This window comes from Anser brachyrhynchus (assembly GCF_964034855.1).
Source record: "Anser brachyrhynchus genome assembly, chromosome: 8".
Taxonomy (NCBI): Eukaryota; Metazoa; Chordata; class Aves; order Anseriformes; family Anatidae; genus Anser; species Anser brachyrhynchus.
In genome coordinates, this window is record NC_137702.1 from 6,661,948 (window position 1) to 6,678,504 (window position 16,557).

At 42.7% G+C, this 16,557-nt stretch overlaps 1 protein-coding gene across 6 annotated transcripts in view; it reads left to right on the forward strand.

Moving 5' to 3' along the window:
* Window positions 1-16,557, forward strand: part of RAB3B (RAB3B, member RAS oncogene family) — a 57,173-nt gene that overhangs the window by 11,319 nt on the left and 29,297 nt on the right. For all 6 annotated transcript variants that reach the window (XM_080603326.1, XM_080603327.1, XM_080603330.1 and 3 more), the window contains one exon: window positions 97-324. In XM_080603326.1, the coding sequence (XP_080459452.1) occupies window positions 97-324 (228 nt within the window). The remainder of the gene's footprint in view (window positions 1-96; window positions 325-16,557) is intronic.

Here is a 16,557-nt window from a genome sequence, read left to right on the forward strand (position 1 = left end):
GAGAGAGAAGCTAAACATACGGTACGCAGTTAAGGAAGACAAGTGCTCGAACTGCTCCTAAATCTGTTCTTTTTCAATGTTTGTCATTTTTCTTAGATGGCTTCAGTAACAGATGCCAGATACAGGCAGAAAGATACTTCGGATCAAAATTTTGATTACATGTTCAAACTCCTGATCATTGGCAACAGCAGCGTGGGGAAAACATCCTTCCTCTTCAGATACGCCGATGACACTTTTACACCAGCCTTCGTTAGCACAGTAGGAATTGACTTCAAAGTGAAAACAGTTTATAGGAATGACAAACGAGTGAAACTGCAGATTTGGGTAAGTGCCAGCATTTTCAAAAATGGTTTATATTAAACCCGGCAAAGATACAACAGTAAGAAACAGCGTGCTTGGAGATGGATTTTTTTTTTTGTATGAATACCGATTTTTGTTTATATGTTTTGTGTGGCTGCGCCTTTTCCATCCCTGCAGTAAGTTCTCTTTATATTGCTGTTTCACTTGACTGATGGGACTCTTGATTTGGTCTGCTCTTCAATCTCAGGGGTCAGTGTATTATTAAACTGAAACAAAACCCGAAGCAGATCTGGAGCCTTGTGATAGCACCTCTTGAGTGAGCACTAGTAGGTGAGAAAATTCAGTGAGCACTGAATGAGTGATCTCTAGACGTAGCTTGTGCTGTCAGCTGACGTCCTCCAAATGAGATACTTGTCCCTTCCTGCAACTCATGTGCCTGCAGAGATGTGCTTCAAACCATCTTGACAGAAGTGACTTCTTGGTAAATTAAATGGGAAAAGAATTTGTGCAGGTAAGCTGGAGGGTTCCTCTGCTCAAGCACCCCATCATGGGTCCTTGTCCGACTCTAAATGACAGCCTTCTAGCCCAGTTTAAAAAACAAAAATTCCTGAGCTGCAGAGTGGAGGGCCAAGGCCAAGCAATTGTGTCAATAGCTCGTGATGCTTCTTTTTACAGAAAGAAGGGGTGTTCTTTTATTCTACATACTGGCAAATGACTTAAATTGCGTTTTTACCATAGTGTTTATCCTGATGGTGCTTAACCCTCTGCGCCTCAACGAATTACGAGATGTGTTTAAAAAGCATAAGTTGTGTTTTAAAGTACCAAAGGGCTCCAGCTGCAATACCAGTTAACAAGATTCTTCCCTTCTGTTTTGCATAAAAAGAAAAGATCTCAAATAAGAGATCACGCTGTCATTCTCTTAATTGTTATTCTCATAACAGTCTCCAGGAGGTAGCTCACTAACGTGAAACAGCTGTCTGTTTAGAGGCTTCTCCCACAAGTTAAGCTTAAAGTTCAGAATTGAAGTTTAGTTGAAACTGTGTAGCATTTCTACCAAAACCCTGTCCCAGCTAAGAGCTTAGTGTTCTAACTGATTTATATACACTTGATTTATAATTAATCTCTGGTTATTGCAACTAATTTTAATATTATAGTAATCACATTTTTATTGTGACTGTTTTTTGAATCCAGAGTGAGAATCTAAAATGAGGAACTCTATTATTGTTTACTGCAATGGTATGATTCACTTTATTTCTGTGTTGCTGTGTTTTTGTTGCAGCAATTATATAATAAGATATCCCCTCTGTGTTGCTAAATTCTGACATTGAAACTAATGCAGATAACCTGGCATGGGACTGCTTGATTTCATTTAGGGGTTGTGTAATGAGAATATTTGGAGTTCAGGCCCACTAAGTAATTAAAGAAGACTTCCATCCTGCGTTCGATTTTCTTGGTCTCAGAACACAAAATTCTCTAATAAATTGTGTAAAAGCAAGAAGAAAGCACTGTGAATGATTTATATATATATATATATATATTTCAAAGATACTAGGATTAAAATGAATTAAGCAGGAATTTTAAATAAATGTTTGAAGATTTCAGGAAAAAAGGCTTTAATAACCTTAAACTTCTTACGAAAACAGATGCCAGGTGGATTCCTCAGTGTGTGCTAACTGTAGGAGCTGTAATACTGGAGTTAATCAACAATATTGTTGATTTAAAATTTCCTTTCAATAAAAGGTTTATGTAAGTGCTTGACAGTTTCCAGAGCGACTTGTGCTCTTTCCTTCTTTATTTCTGTGTTCCTTGCATGGATCCCTGATGTGAGTCATGATTTAAGGACCTTAACCGTCAACTTTGTGTGTTCTGCTTTAAAAAAAGCACAGTGTTTGAGCTTGCTTACTTCCTGCCTGTCCTAAGGCTAATATCCGTAACATCCGTGTATTCTTCAGGTTACATGCAGTAGTGAGGGCCAGCAGTATCCCAGAACTGCGTTTCTATGTGTAGGAAGGAGGAGACTTCTTACCAATCTGTCTTCTGATTCCTTTATAAAATGATTTACAGCTGCTGTTGAGTTTCCGTGAGCATGGGACCCTGCAATTCCATTTAGCGCTCTGCTTTTACTTGCAACTTCCCAGTTATGTTGACTTTTTTAAAACTTACGACCTGCTAAGCTTGATGTTAAGTCTTGACTGAATCAGGCGTAATCCGGAACTAAGGGAGGGAGAAGTTGCAGGTGTTTCAATTAGCCACTTCAAATTTCTGTATAAAACCCAGAGAGGAGCACTTATAAAAAACCTCGTATGCTCCCTGCTCCGTGGAGCTGCCTCTTTTTCCATCCATGGGTGCTTGCAGAGCTCTGCCAAGTGCGTGCAGCTGGAGCAGGCTGGAGGTGCTTGAGCTGTGCACATACAACCTTGGTTTTATGTCACGTAAATCTCAAGGGAGGGGAAGTAACCATGTCTGGCGTGCTGTGATCGAGAAAGATCAGTGATCATTGGGGCTTTCTACGTTGACTGACTTTTGCCTTTTTGTGTTGGTCAGAAGAGCAGAATATTTGGGCAAAGTGCCCAGCTACACAGAGCTCCTGGGATTTCTTAATGGTAGGAGAACCTCAAACCACTTCAAGTGCCAAGCTGTCGGGTGTCAAGATCAAAGAAGGGTGCTGCTCTGTTTAATTTTCATGTAATCAGCAGGCCTTTGGCTTTGTTGACATTAATACCTCAGTCACCCAAATTAGTATTTTAATCAGGTTTCTATCAGTTGCACTAGTGACTGAGCAGTCCAGGAAATCATCTGCTCAGTTGAAGAGACTTGAAAGGAAGCTCTCTTTCTCTTGGGTTGGGCGGTGGGAGGGATGGGACCAATCAAAGATATTTGTGGTGGTTTTAAGGTAGAATGGTAGCTCTGCTGCTGCAGAACGAAACAGTAAAGTGGTCCTGAGAGGGATTATACAAAATAATGTTTTGTGCTTTCATTTTCTTTAAAAAGAACTCTGAGGTCAGTGGGTTATGTTTTAATTCCAACTTTTTTCTGTCTTGTTTTGGAATGGTGATTTTACGTAAATTGGATAAATGACCTTTACTGAGAAAGTTCACATTGTAGTCGGATGAGGTTTGGTAATTATCCCTTCTAATTTAAAACATTTTAATGTAAATATATTAATATTATGCAGATATTCTGATATCTGCATAAATAGAATTCTTGGATTAGAATTTTTTTATAGCACTGTCATCTGTAATAATACTTCCATATAAAACATCTCCCTCATGGTATATTTATATGGGGCTGCTTCATTTCCTCTCTCTGTATGCGGGGTATACGTGCAGGTACTTTCTTGACCAACAGTTTTGTTTTCTCAGAGTTACTACCTAGTGATCAAAAAGGAAAGCTATAATATTATCAGCTAAGTATGGTTTTTATTATAAATAAATCTCAAAGGTAGCATTATTATATTCCTAGCAAATGCGTTTGGTTATTACTAAATGCAGTGTTCAGGTTGCCTAGCAGCTAGGCAAGGCCACTCTGGCCAGATCGAAGCAGGGTGAATGAATAAAAGTGATTTTGGTTTCAGCTGAGAACAATGAAAGATCTCTTTTTTTTTTTTCTGTGCATTTCTGTGTCTATTGGTGGTAAGTAATCGTAACAGCAGAACTCTAGAGCAGCGTAGTGCTGTAGCGTGCTCTGAGGTTAAATGCTGAGGGACAAAGTCTGTCCTTCTTGTTGGCCCAGTATAGATTAATCCCGTGAGCTCTTTAAATCATTTAAATTTAAATTTACTGATGGAAAATCAGCAGCAGTGTTGAGCCCAGAATACTGTACACCACAATGCTTTGGTTACCACACAATACACGGTTTGTACGAGGAATTTCTTCAGTCTTCATTATACTTTTACACCCTACATGTCTCGTTTTTGTTGCACTGCTATAAATATATATGTGGTTAATAACAAACATCACTAAGTACAGGCTTTGGTGGATGATACTGCAATTCAAACTACTACTTGTCCCCTTTTTAAGTCAGTGAGAGGTTAAATTTAACTTAAGATTAAAAGGCAAAAAGGATGTGATATTCAGATGGAGACAGCATATTTAGACTCCAGTACGATTTCCTTTTAAGATGCTGCTTAACAGATTTAAACTACTAGGGTGAGTACAGCTTTTTTCTTTCCCATTAACAAAAATGTTTTTGTCGCTTAACTGCTGAAATCCGTAGGGGTCTGAGATGAGCTCTGGTGGATGTTGGAAACACGCGTGCTACAGCTTCTGGGCACAGCTGGGAAGAGGGTACAAAGCATCATCATTCTGTTTTTGTGGGAAGGATTTTTACCAACAGAAACACGACAACTGCTAATTATGCTGAGTGGCAGTTAGCATTACAACTCAAAAAAGTGTAAGCCAAAATAAAACCCAAGCTGTGTAGCCATCTCCAAGGCAAATATGCAGTGTTTTAAAAAGCTTTTTGTGTCAGTTTTCGCCCGGAAGACAGGATGTTACTGAGCAGAGCGCCTCGCGGGGAAGGGATTCAAAGAAGTAACACTGGTAACTATATTCATTTTTTTTCATTTAACGGAGGTAAATTTAGAACGCCATCATACTTGATTGTAAACTTTTAACGTTAATTGCACACTTAACCAGAAGCTAATTATGCATTTCAGATGAGAGAATCATCTATTCCCCTGGCATCCTATTCCCATCCTGTTTTTGATAAGTTCCTTATAAGCACTGACTTCAAACTTGCTTGCACAAAACCTGTTTCTAAAAAAAGAGCTAGGAGTTCTGTAACTCAGAGTACAGATGCAGTAGTGATGGATGTCTCTGAAGACCTAATGGGTCTGATTTGGCTCAGTAGGTTCACAGCTGGTGTGAGATCCTCTGCTTTGCTCTTTAGACAGAGAACTAAAATGGCCAAAGTTGTGACGGTGAACAGACAAGATGATCCTTGTAAGGAGCACATCTCATTTGCAGCCCTGAGGATTTAATGGGCCCCAGGAGTGAAAATCATCAGGGCTGTGGGCATAAAGCACCACTTCTCATGTTAAATCACAGTGCATAACATCTGACCGGAGGAGGGATACAGAACTGTCCATAATTCAAGCCAAGGTCTTGCTTATATCTCAAGTGGTAATGCTCCTGCTCTGGGAACAACTTGGTGCTCGTGCCACTCTGAATGTTCTTTGGGATGGGACTGCGAAGACTGAAAAAAGGGAGAGAGATAAAACCCTACAAATAAGAATAACCTGGATGGTTAGTTATTCCACTCACTTAAAAATATATTTCTACTTATTTTATTGGGGGGGTTGAATTTATTTAACAGCCTAAGCTTGCCCTAAGCAGGGCATTCCTGTGTTTGCAGTTAAACAGTTGGCACAGAAGGTTTATTTCTGTTTATAGTTAATCACCTCAATCCCATTGTTATCTCATTATAACTCTGCATTACAGTGAAGGCCAAATTCAACTTCACCCTAAGCTCTGATATCACTGGATTTATTCCAGTTTACGGTACTGGATTTAATCTCGTTGCAAGGTGTAATATCTTTGTGCTACATCTTCGCAGAATTACCAGGAGCATGGAGCGTTTGCCTGTGTTTGGTGCAGTTCAGGAAAATGGAATGAGTTACAACATTGCATTTAGCGGTACTGTGTCCTATCCAGCTGCTGATGGTTCCAAGGTTTAGCCCTTTCCTAAAGAAAACTAGCCAATGTTAACTGGTTGCACAGCAGGGGAAAAGCTTTTCTTGGGAAATTTCACGGGAAAATCTTCCGTTGATGTAGTAGGCAGTTAAGTGTTGGAAGGACGGAGGCGTTGCTGGCCTCCCGACCTTTTGAGTGTCTTGCTTTTTACAGCAGAAACCAGAACAGATACTTTGGTGCTTTCCGGTCGAATTGACTGTCATTTTACTTAGGGACTTAGAGTCATGTGCCTCCAAATGTTTTCCTGTCGTCCCTGTCTGGTCAGAATCACTGTTGCTATGATTTTATTTCATAGTTTTTATCTTCTACATTATGCCTACATTCTATATTTAGATAGGCTTGGTTATGCTGTGATCAGTTACAAGATAGTACAGCGTGTGAAATTTATGGCTGCTCATAGTATTGGTGTCAAGTGAGCACATACTTGACCTGTGGCATGTATTTTTGGTCAAGTGAGAAAATGGAATTATTGAGCTTCGTCACATTTCTAACTTCCATGCGTTGTGTTGTGTGCAGTACAGTGTCGTGTTCATGCAACATCTACGGGTAGGCTGAAGGGCTGAATTTAGAGACAAAAACCAGTGAACCCAGGACCACAGCAACTGGTTTGGGGATGCGAGAGGTTGTACCCTGACGTACAATTCGAGTACCTTGAAGTTTAACAGTGAGAATTATTTTTTTTTCACTTATTTTCTGTTGTCTAGCTATTTGAGATCTTTCCGCCTCATTAAATGGCATGAAGTAAGATTCCAGATGTTGACCACCGTTTTTCTGTACTTCTGTATTCATAAAACAAGGGCTACTTTCAGTCATGGGGAGGGAGGGTTGTACACGTACCCCTTGTACATCAAGCATCCTTTCCTTTGTTGGAAAGGGGAATGAGTGATGATCCTTCTGGTGCAAGGGAAATGGTGACGTTATTCCCTCTCCACTACATAAAATCATCCGTTGCTGTTTTTCTTTTAACAAACAGGTCCCCAGCACGACTCTTACCTGGTTATTGCAGTTCAGTTGTGCTGCAGCTGCAGTGTAACCGCAGCGTGCGCCGAGGTCCACCAGCCTGCTGGGTGTAGGGGTAACTCCGTAACGTCGTGGGGTGTAAGACTCCAGCGACTGGGCTTTGGGCGTCACTTAAAGATGGATCGGGGAGGTGTTCTCTCAGCCAGACTCTGCCGGCTAGCTGCTCTCTATCAGTGCTGGAGGGCAAAGCCATAGAGGGAGAGCAGCATGTGCAGATGCAGGCATGCACATGTGATGCTGCCTCTCTGCTTTTCCTGTAGGCAGAGTGCTAAAATAAAAGAGACTGTACAGAGGATTTGTGCAGAGGATGCTTACCAGGCAGCTTGTTCACCCTAATGCTGCTTTTTGCTTTTGCATGGCTTGTTCAGAGACCCAGCTGCTGCCTCCTGCCAGTTGGTCCATAGAGTGGCAATAATGCTGAGGCTTTTCTGAAGTTGCTGGGTGCCCGAGTGCCATGGTAACAGCATCGGGCTCCGCAGAGTGCCCGCAGTGCACGGAGCCCTGTCCAGCTCCGAAAAGAAGCGCTCCAGGTGGTGAACTGCAGTGGGCTGATGTGAGGAGCTTTGTGAGGCTGTGGAAAGTCCTGTACCCGCTTGTTTTGGTGGTGTTTTAAGAGGGAGGAAAGAGAAATAACTCCCATCAAATTGATTTTTATTTTTTTTATTTCCAAAACTCTTCTGCATTATTGGATTATTGTAATTACCACCAAAGGCTAACTGGCACCCTTGCTGTACATTTTAGCCTCGTGCTGCACGTGTTTCTGTAAGGCTGTGCCACTTCTCCTGTAGTTTCACTTGGCTGTTACTCACCCTGGCTTTTTCCTGGCAAAATCAGATAGCACCTTTGGAAACACTTTTAGGTTAACTGGAAGGAGAGATCTGGCAGAGTACAGCTGTAACAGAATTGGAAAGAATTGAGTTGTGCATAAGAGTGTAGAAGAAGAACTGGGGAAAAGAAAAAGTTGATTTATGCGTTTTCTTTTTAGAGAAGAGGTATTTTGATATAAGATAGCATGCTGGTGCATCATCTGGTTGCGTGGAGGAACAGTGCTGGAAACTTAGAGCCAGGCAGGACTGGCAGAGGATTGCATTTTAAGTCTCTCCCATGTTAGAGGGGAGTGATGGACCTCATGCTTCTTTCTACCTTTACCCAATCCCTGCTAGCTTGTGAAATTGGCAGGATTACTTTCATTTTGCCCTGCAAAATGCCCCTCCAGTGCAGCACAACGTGGCAGGGCTTGTTCCAGTTGGTAACGGGATGAATGCTAAGTGCTGGTTTCGGCCCTGCTATGTCTCTGGCTTATTTCCATGTTATTTTTAAGATGCCCAAGGCTGAAGGCTTGTGTCACACGTCGTTGGGAATGTGTTATTTCAGAAATCGCTGCTTGCAAGAACTGTGGGAATTTGTTTATGATTGTCAGGGAGCGAGTTCTGGCTGTGTGCAGCCATCAGACAGAGAAACTTAAGTACAATTTAAGGTTCAGAAACTGAAATGCCATCAAGTGTTTGGATTTACAGCCTTCTTTTTCCTGCACACAGTCCCAAAGACACCGAGCTAACAGTTAACAGAAAAACAGGAAGAAAACTAAGGAAGGTTTTTAGATGTGATTCTAATCTCTTACACTGATGTAAACTTGAAAGGTCTGCAGGACAGACTTGGGTCGTCTGTAGGGTTTAATGCTGCAGTAACCCAGCCTGACGCCTTCAGCTGGGCAGCGATGCAGTAAAACAGAGGGGAGATGCTTTGTCTGAAACCCAGGAAGATTATGCTTGGTACAGCAGGGGGCTTGCAGCAAGCCTAATTTAGCTTATGCCCAGCTTCACACGGACACAGCTGTGCCACCTCCATCTTCTGGAGGCAGCGCAGGCTCTGGGAAGAGAGAGCTCGTGTACACGACCCCACTGCGCGGTCCTGCTGTGCCCTGACGCTGGAAAGTGAATGGGGTGAAAACTGGCACAAAACGGGAGTGGAACCAAAGCAGGACTATCTGCTATTTTTTTTAAATTTGTATTAGGATTTCTAATTATTAGAAGTAACAAATGGAGGGGAAAAAAAAAAAACACCATCAGAAAGCCAACACCTTTGTGATAAATTAAATTTCTCCTGTTAATTGCAGTGGAAAACACCAGAGAAGCAGTGCCCATAAGTGCTGCCTTGCAAGGAGCAAGGAGTGGCCCAGAGCAGAAAATTCAGGAGGGCTGGGCTGTGCAGGGGTGAAACTGCACATCAACATTTCAGCGACAGCACAAAACCCCTGTGGATTCCGGCCTTCCTACGAGGTGGTGGTTGTCTGGGCTGAGCGCTTCCTGGGATGAGGAACCAGGCATTTGGCAGAGCTCTTCAGCCTGTTTTTGTACACCCTTCCTGACCAAAGCTGCTTCCTGGGTTGCTTAACTAACTGTGAAATGTGGTGTAAAGCACAGAAGGGACTTGATTGGGTTGGCTGATAATAGGAACTCGGTGCCCTAGATGAACGGTATTTCTATACCGAACTTCCCAACTGTTGTGCTATAATTATGTGACAGCTAAAAATCTACGCCTGTTTGATGCTCCTAACCCTTAGCTAAAATGCGTCTCTTTTTTACAGGAATACCCATCATCTTGAAAATAGCATGCAGGGAAAGTCACTACTGCAAAGATATTAAATGAGGTAAATTTGTGAGGACTGCTTAGTCTTCCCTGAGGCTTCAGGATTTGGAAGTGTAAAATTAATCTTTTATTCCCCCCACCACACTTGTGCTGGTTAATGATTTATTTAGGGGAAAAAGGAAGAATCTGCATAAAGATCTGCCCCTGTAATGTACTTGCTGCTGTTCTGAAGTACATATACAGCATTCTCCCTACTCCACAGTAGCACATTCAAAGCTGTGGCCATCATTCTGAGGCCTTGGAGATTGATAAAATTATTTCAGATCTTCTACCAGAAGTCTGATCTAAATGTGCATAGGATCTATGTCATTATTCTACCAAGAGACCGCGTGAAATCTAAAGGGAACGAATCCAATAAAAACTGTCCAAGCTGTCGTGGGTGGCAAAACTAATTTGAATAATTTTTCACCTAAGTGCAGAAATAGTCTTGGTCTCCCAGACATTTGCTGTTGTGATGGGTAATTTCCCCCGAAGCAGTGGTACTGGCAGAACCCAGCTCTAACTTAGCCCCAACAGCACCTGCACCACTGCACTGTTGGCTCCAAGTCGCTCGGCAGCACGGGGGCTGTAGGAACCCTCTGTGTGACTGGGACATGGGGAGGCACAGGTGCTCCAGTGTCATGTCAAAACCTGAAGCTGCTGAGTGATGGCGAGGTAGGCACCTTTCATACCATTTACAAAGTTCAGGTGCTTAACCAGAACAGGTGACTATTTTCCTCTAACTTCATACAAGACGTTTATTCGCTCTGGTGCTGAAAGTATCAAACCCGTGCATCTCTTTTACTCCTACCAAGATCTTCAAAGTTCCTGGAATGGCAGCACTTCCTCCTGGCTGAGAACATGCCCTCCAAATGTACAATATTATGTTATCCTGTAACGGCGAGAGAGTCGGTGCAGTCGGCTTGCTGATTAAAAGAAGCAGTGTGTGGTTTAGTTTTCTTTTTTTCTTTAAAAGAACATCTCTTTATTACCTAAGGGAAAAGAGGTAGTATTTGATTTGTTGGTTATAATGTCAGAATCCATGCGATGTGGCGTTCTTGGTATTTTTTTTTAAACCGTAGTCTGCATGTCCGAGAAGCATTGCAGCATTGATTTCTTTTTTAATATTTTTTCGTGGAGGAAATTGAGAATAAATCCAGGCTATCATATTTGCTAACTGTTCTGGGACTGTTACTGGGAAATATGAGAAGCAGGGGATTTTCACTTCTAATTTATCTACTTATTTTATGGATAGAAGAAATTTGATATAGATTTAATTGCCTTCATACCACAGGTGAGTCATGTGTGTTCCACTGAAATCTGTCTGCTCAATAAAGCATTTGTTCAAAATAGTCCCTCAAAGGGAGATGCTGAGTGACTTTTTCAGTCATGACTCACTGGATCTCCATTTTTTAAATGAAAAGATTCCCAAGACATGTAATTTTTAAGATCTTATTTATTAAATTCTTGATTAATAACAATAAGAAGGTTAATTTTATTGTGTGTCAAGACTTGAGGGATTTGTATAACTGGCATTCTCCTTTCAGGAAAGGAGGGGTAGTTCAGTTTTCACCAGAGGTGAACTTGCACAGATGTAGCTTTGGAACTAGGGACCACCATGGGAGAGAACAGGAGTATTGCAGTAGATTGTGTCCCTGTGAGGAGAATGCATCTCCCCATCAGCATGGTCTTCCCTTCGTCCCGAGGATGTCGATTGCCTGGCTATCTGCAGAGGAAAGGGCAGGGGGCTGCAAGAGTGAAACGTGTTGGAGACATCATCGGTGATTATCTCCTACCTCTTATTCCTTAGAAATCTCAAGTTTTGCGCTTCTGCACAGCACAGATTGCACTTTGAATTCATACTTGCAATTTGGAGCTGTTTCCAGCAGTGACTTCTGACTGCCGAGTTGCTTTCTCCCGGGGCCAGATGCACGCTCTCTACTGAGAGGCTTGATTCTCCGGTTCTTTGATGGTACCAAAGTATCGCTCAGCTACTGCAGGGTGCTGCACAAATCGTCCACGTTTAACGTTGCTTTTATGACTGACCTCTTCATTCACTGAGTAATGAATGGAAAAGAAAATTGTTTTTCTTTGTTTTATTGAGTAATGAAAGGGAAAATTGCACTTCTTTATCTTACAGCACAGCCCTTGCTAAAAATAGCACCTGACTATATTTTCTCTGTCTCTCTCTTTACTATTATTTTACTATATTAAATGCAATCTTTTTTCCCTTTGGATTTCTTTCCATTTTTGTGCCCCGAAGCTTTAAGCACCAAGTTTTGTGAGTCATAAATGTTCTGAGACATCAAATTAAGTAGATACTGGAGAACGAGTTCTCAAAAGGTTGTGAATGCTGCTGACGTCAATCTCAGATTGAAATAAGAAAGAAGATATAGTTGACAGATCTTAGGAGCGAGACTGTAAGGGCACTTATGCTAATTCTGTTGTTGGAACAGAAATTGTGTTTTTATAAATGAAGGCAATAGTCCCAACTGAAGCTGTAACAGGCATTCATCGTAGTAACGAGATGATCTTGAGCTTTCATACTTTACACTGAAATTTGCCTTCAGCAGATTTAAACAAAATTGTTTCGAAGTGACTAAAATGAATGTCAGCATGCTTTCTACTTTATCAACTTGCAATACAATTCAGTTTTCCAGCTCTAATTTTGCAGGATTCCTCGCAGGAATCCTCTGTTAAAGCAGCATTGCAAAGTACGTTGTTGTACGAACAGAAACTTGGAACCTGTTGGAGATTTTCCTTGACTGCATATGGGAGAGAACTGAATTTTGAAAATAAGGAGGAGTCATGAATATCAATGTGTCTTGAGAATTATTTTGATAACATGAAACGTTTAACTTCTTGAAAGCAATTAGCAATACTGTTCTTGGAGTTAAATGTCTGTAGGTTCTGTGTTTGTATTGGTTTGACAATGCTGTTGAAACTTTCTATAGATGTAGTGAGAAGAATGCAAAAGGTGAGAAAAGGAAAAAGAAACCGTGAGGAAGTCATTTGTTACTAGTTATCAGTGCATAACTCATTTATGTGGTGCTTGTTTTGGCATTAATGAATATGGCAGTTCAGAGTGACAAATAACTTGCAGACACGTTGAATACTTTATCCTAACTCTATTCAGACAGTTCACTGGAAGCGTGTGTTTAATTGTTCATTAATAGTGCTGCAGTGATCATGCTGAGTCTAGAGATGTGCTCTGACTAAATGTATACTTCCACTGGGGCAATAGGAGTTGGAAGATGTTCAGCCTCTTGCAAAATCTAACTGTTTCGGAGAGCATCTTACAGCAGCAGATACAGTAGTGTCAAGTTCAGAGAGACCAAAGTGAATTGAAGTGAATCCAGAGGTATCGAAGGAGCAAGGTAACGTGATTGCTGGTTAACTAGATCGGGGCAGCAACGTGAGTGCCTCCACCGGGTCATTTGTAGTGCTGTGTTCATGTGCCTTTCTGATGCTGGGAGAAGACCTTTTGACAGACTGTTATGGGAAGCCGCTTTTACAGATTGGTGGCATTACATGTACCTGTGCGTGAAAAATTGCAGTCAAGGCCATTATGAAAATAAACAAGAAACCTAACTTCAAATTTAGGGATTAAATACAGGCTAGATCTACCTGCAGGTGGCCACTAGGAGCTCAGCAGGAAAGTAATCAATAGGGGCTGACTAGCTACGCCGTGCAAAATGTACGTGTGCTTTGAAGGTGAGAAGAGTGCGAGGGAAGAGGCTCTGGCTCCTGAAGCCTGTGCACAGCGCCTTCTGAGCAGAAATACAGATAAGCAGCAGCCCTGGGAGCTGGAGCTGCTGCCAGGGCAGGTGTGGGGGCGACAGGTGAGCCTCTTCCATGAATTGGGGTGTTCCTTGTCTCCAGCTGAAGGCTCCGGCTGGGATGGGACCAATCCCCATCAATTTACAGTCCTCCTTCTGCCAAAACTCCTTGGTTGCCATAGAAAGGGAGAGGTGGGTTGTGATGGTAGATAATTTGATAGAAAATGTTAAGCAAGTGGTATATGAGAACTTGCCTGATGTACCTGATTATAGAGGGTTTCCAAGACTTCTGACCATGAATGGTCAGGGAGCGTCTTGTAGTCACAGTATGCAATCTTAGCAAGGCAGGGACCTGTGAAGGGTCTGGTCCTTTACATTACACATGCAGGCAAAAGGAAGAGGAGAAGTTCCAGCATTTCAGTTCCACACGAAAAGGAGGTTCACCACCAGCTGGTTTATTAAGGATTGGCTGCCAAGGTAGGAAAATGCTTCCCCTGTTGGTAAGGTTTTACATAATTGTACTTCACTGCCATTTTGTGTCTGTTCCTGAAACATTGGTCCAGGTGCTGAAGCACTCCAGCTGCTGCTCTGAGATGGCACGGCAATTTCTCCAGCCCTTGGTGATTGAGCACAGAGGCAGAGAAGAAGGCTTTCTCCTTCCTGAAGCTGCTTGTTTGTGGTTAACCAGCATAAAAATGCATCTGTGCTGAATTGGTCCTTATCAGGATTCCTGAACAACTCTCCTGCCGCAGGCAGTGACACTCGATTATGTTTCTCATTCCTAAGCTTCTTAGAGGTTTAGCATTTATGAATCTCTTCTAATACTGTTTGCTTGACACATTTAGTAAGGCATATGACAGTGATCAGCTGAGAAAAAAACAAGTCATCTAACCGAGTGCAAATTGAGGCTTCTAGTAAGGAGAGTGGAGAGGCAAGCAAAGGTTTTCTGCCACTTGAAATCAAGTTAGGACAGGGATGTTAATATAACTGAAATGGATTTAATGCAAAAATGGGCTGTGTCCTCTTTCCACTCAACTTCAAGCAGTCTATGGCAGCTGGTTTTGTCAGCAATTGTGGTAGTGAGGCTGAGGACTGTAGAGACTGCGGAGAGGCCTGTCAGCTGGCCCAGCTTTCCACGTCCCACGAGGGTGCTGTCGGCGTGCAATCCCGCACCTGATACTGATTCCTCAGCTAAACAGTGGGGTTAAAAACCAACGGTGGATCTGCGAGGGACTGCCTGCCCAGCTTCTTCCAGGAAGGCAAGGGAGATGGCTGTAGGGCCGATGTGGGTGGCCGTTCCTGGCCCTCTGTGCTGGTCCCCCTGCGGGGATTCTCCCCCAGCAGGGGCAGGGGCTGCTCACCACCTCTTCACTGTGGCTTCCTGGTGGAGGCTCCTAGCCAACAGAAATGATATTAAAAGTAGTTGGTATTGTAGGCAGGTGCCTTCCAGCTCGGCATACCTTGAAAATTTGACAGCAGCCAGATGTCTAACTAGGTAGAGTAAGTGATGACTCTAAATACCGTGATGTAAATCTTGCAGACACTGCTGAGGCTCCAGGTACGCCCTGTGAATTGCAATTTCTGGGAGGAGGTGTTTGATCGGAGTAAACTCTGGTCTTTAACCCTTGATTGGGCCCAGAGGAGACAGCACGTGCTCCCATGGGTCGCTGCTGACCAATTCCAGCAGGTCAGGTGATGGATCTCCTGGAGCTCCTGGCTGGCTGAAAGAAGTTATACGAGGGGTTTTTTATGGCAATTGACCCAATGTTGCTGTTGGAAGCTTCTGCAGCAGCACAGTTGTGTTTGGTGTACGTTTCAGCCGGCATACGGTACACATTTTAACTGAACACATGGAGAATTAATTTGATTTAAGTTGATTGATGTTGATTACTGACATGAGGATATGCTAATGAGAAACAATCAATTTCTAGAAGACTGTTTAAGTTCCAAGCCCGGTTGACGCATAGCGTTTGTATGATACGCATGAAAAGTACAGTAAAAAGCCTTGGGCTATTTTGCAACGTTCTCAGTGGGTCCTCCTTGATAAACACGTATCGCCCTAATTGCAGCTTGACAGCACGTTCTTGTCACTACAAATAAAAACATGGTGCTGGTGCTTATTTTCACTACATTTTTTTTTTTATAAAAGGAAAAAAAAGCTATGAAAGTTTCATGAAAGAGAAGAAGGCACACTGAGCGTTTGTGTTTCTAATGCAAAGTCAAAGAACTCAGCACCCTCTTCTACCCCTTCATTTCTTCCCTGCCACCTTCTTTGCTCACAGTAGCATGCAAGCAAATTCTGTCCCAGGCAGCTTTCTTCTTAAAGATTTGAAGCTCATGTGTTTTCCAAGCCTTCAGCGGTTCATAGGCTTTTTGGGCAACTTATGTGCTGGGAGCAAAGCCCATTTTATTTATTTTTTACTTATTTATTTTATTTCAGGTTCCTGTGGCTAGCAGCATCTTTGTGAGCTGCAGCATGTGCTTCATGCCACCTGCACGTCCCTTCCCTGCCATGCTTAGAGTGCCTGCAAGTTGCCATTCTCCCTCTGCTTCAGCAGAGCAGCTGTTTTAGGGCTAACCTGGCTGGCTTTGCACTCGTACAGAGCGTGGGGGCTCACGGCTTCCCACCCCAACACAGAGGTGTGAGAAAACCCCGGGCTGCTGGATGCTAACAGCCTTCAGCTGCCGCGCTCTGTGTTTGAAAAAAAAATGCTGGTTTTCAGCGAAACTCGTTGCTACGGGCCAGGAGGTTGTGTTGCCTGGGCAAAGCAACAAAATAACCGCTTGTTTCTAAAAACTTTCAGAAGGAGGCTTGGTTCAAATGCAGTACTGAGCTCCCACTGAAGGTGCGTGAGGTAGAGGCAACCTGCTCGGAGGAATCTTTGAAATCGTACCTCAAGTTTTTAATTAAGCCAGTTCCTTTTAGATGTTTTTTTTGTACACACTGCTTAGGGAGAAGGAACGTAATAACATAGTGGAGAGTTGTAGGAGAAAGCAGATTGTTGGGTTCAGCACTCCGTGTTTTCAGCATCTCAAACCTGGGGCTAAAAACTCTCTTTCTTGTGAGCATTCGCTTTGTAGGTAGGAAGCCTTCCTGGTGTATTGCATGAGTGTAAATAAGTGTGAGGATGATACAT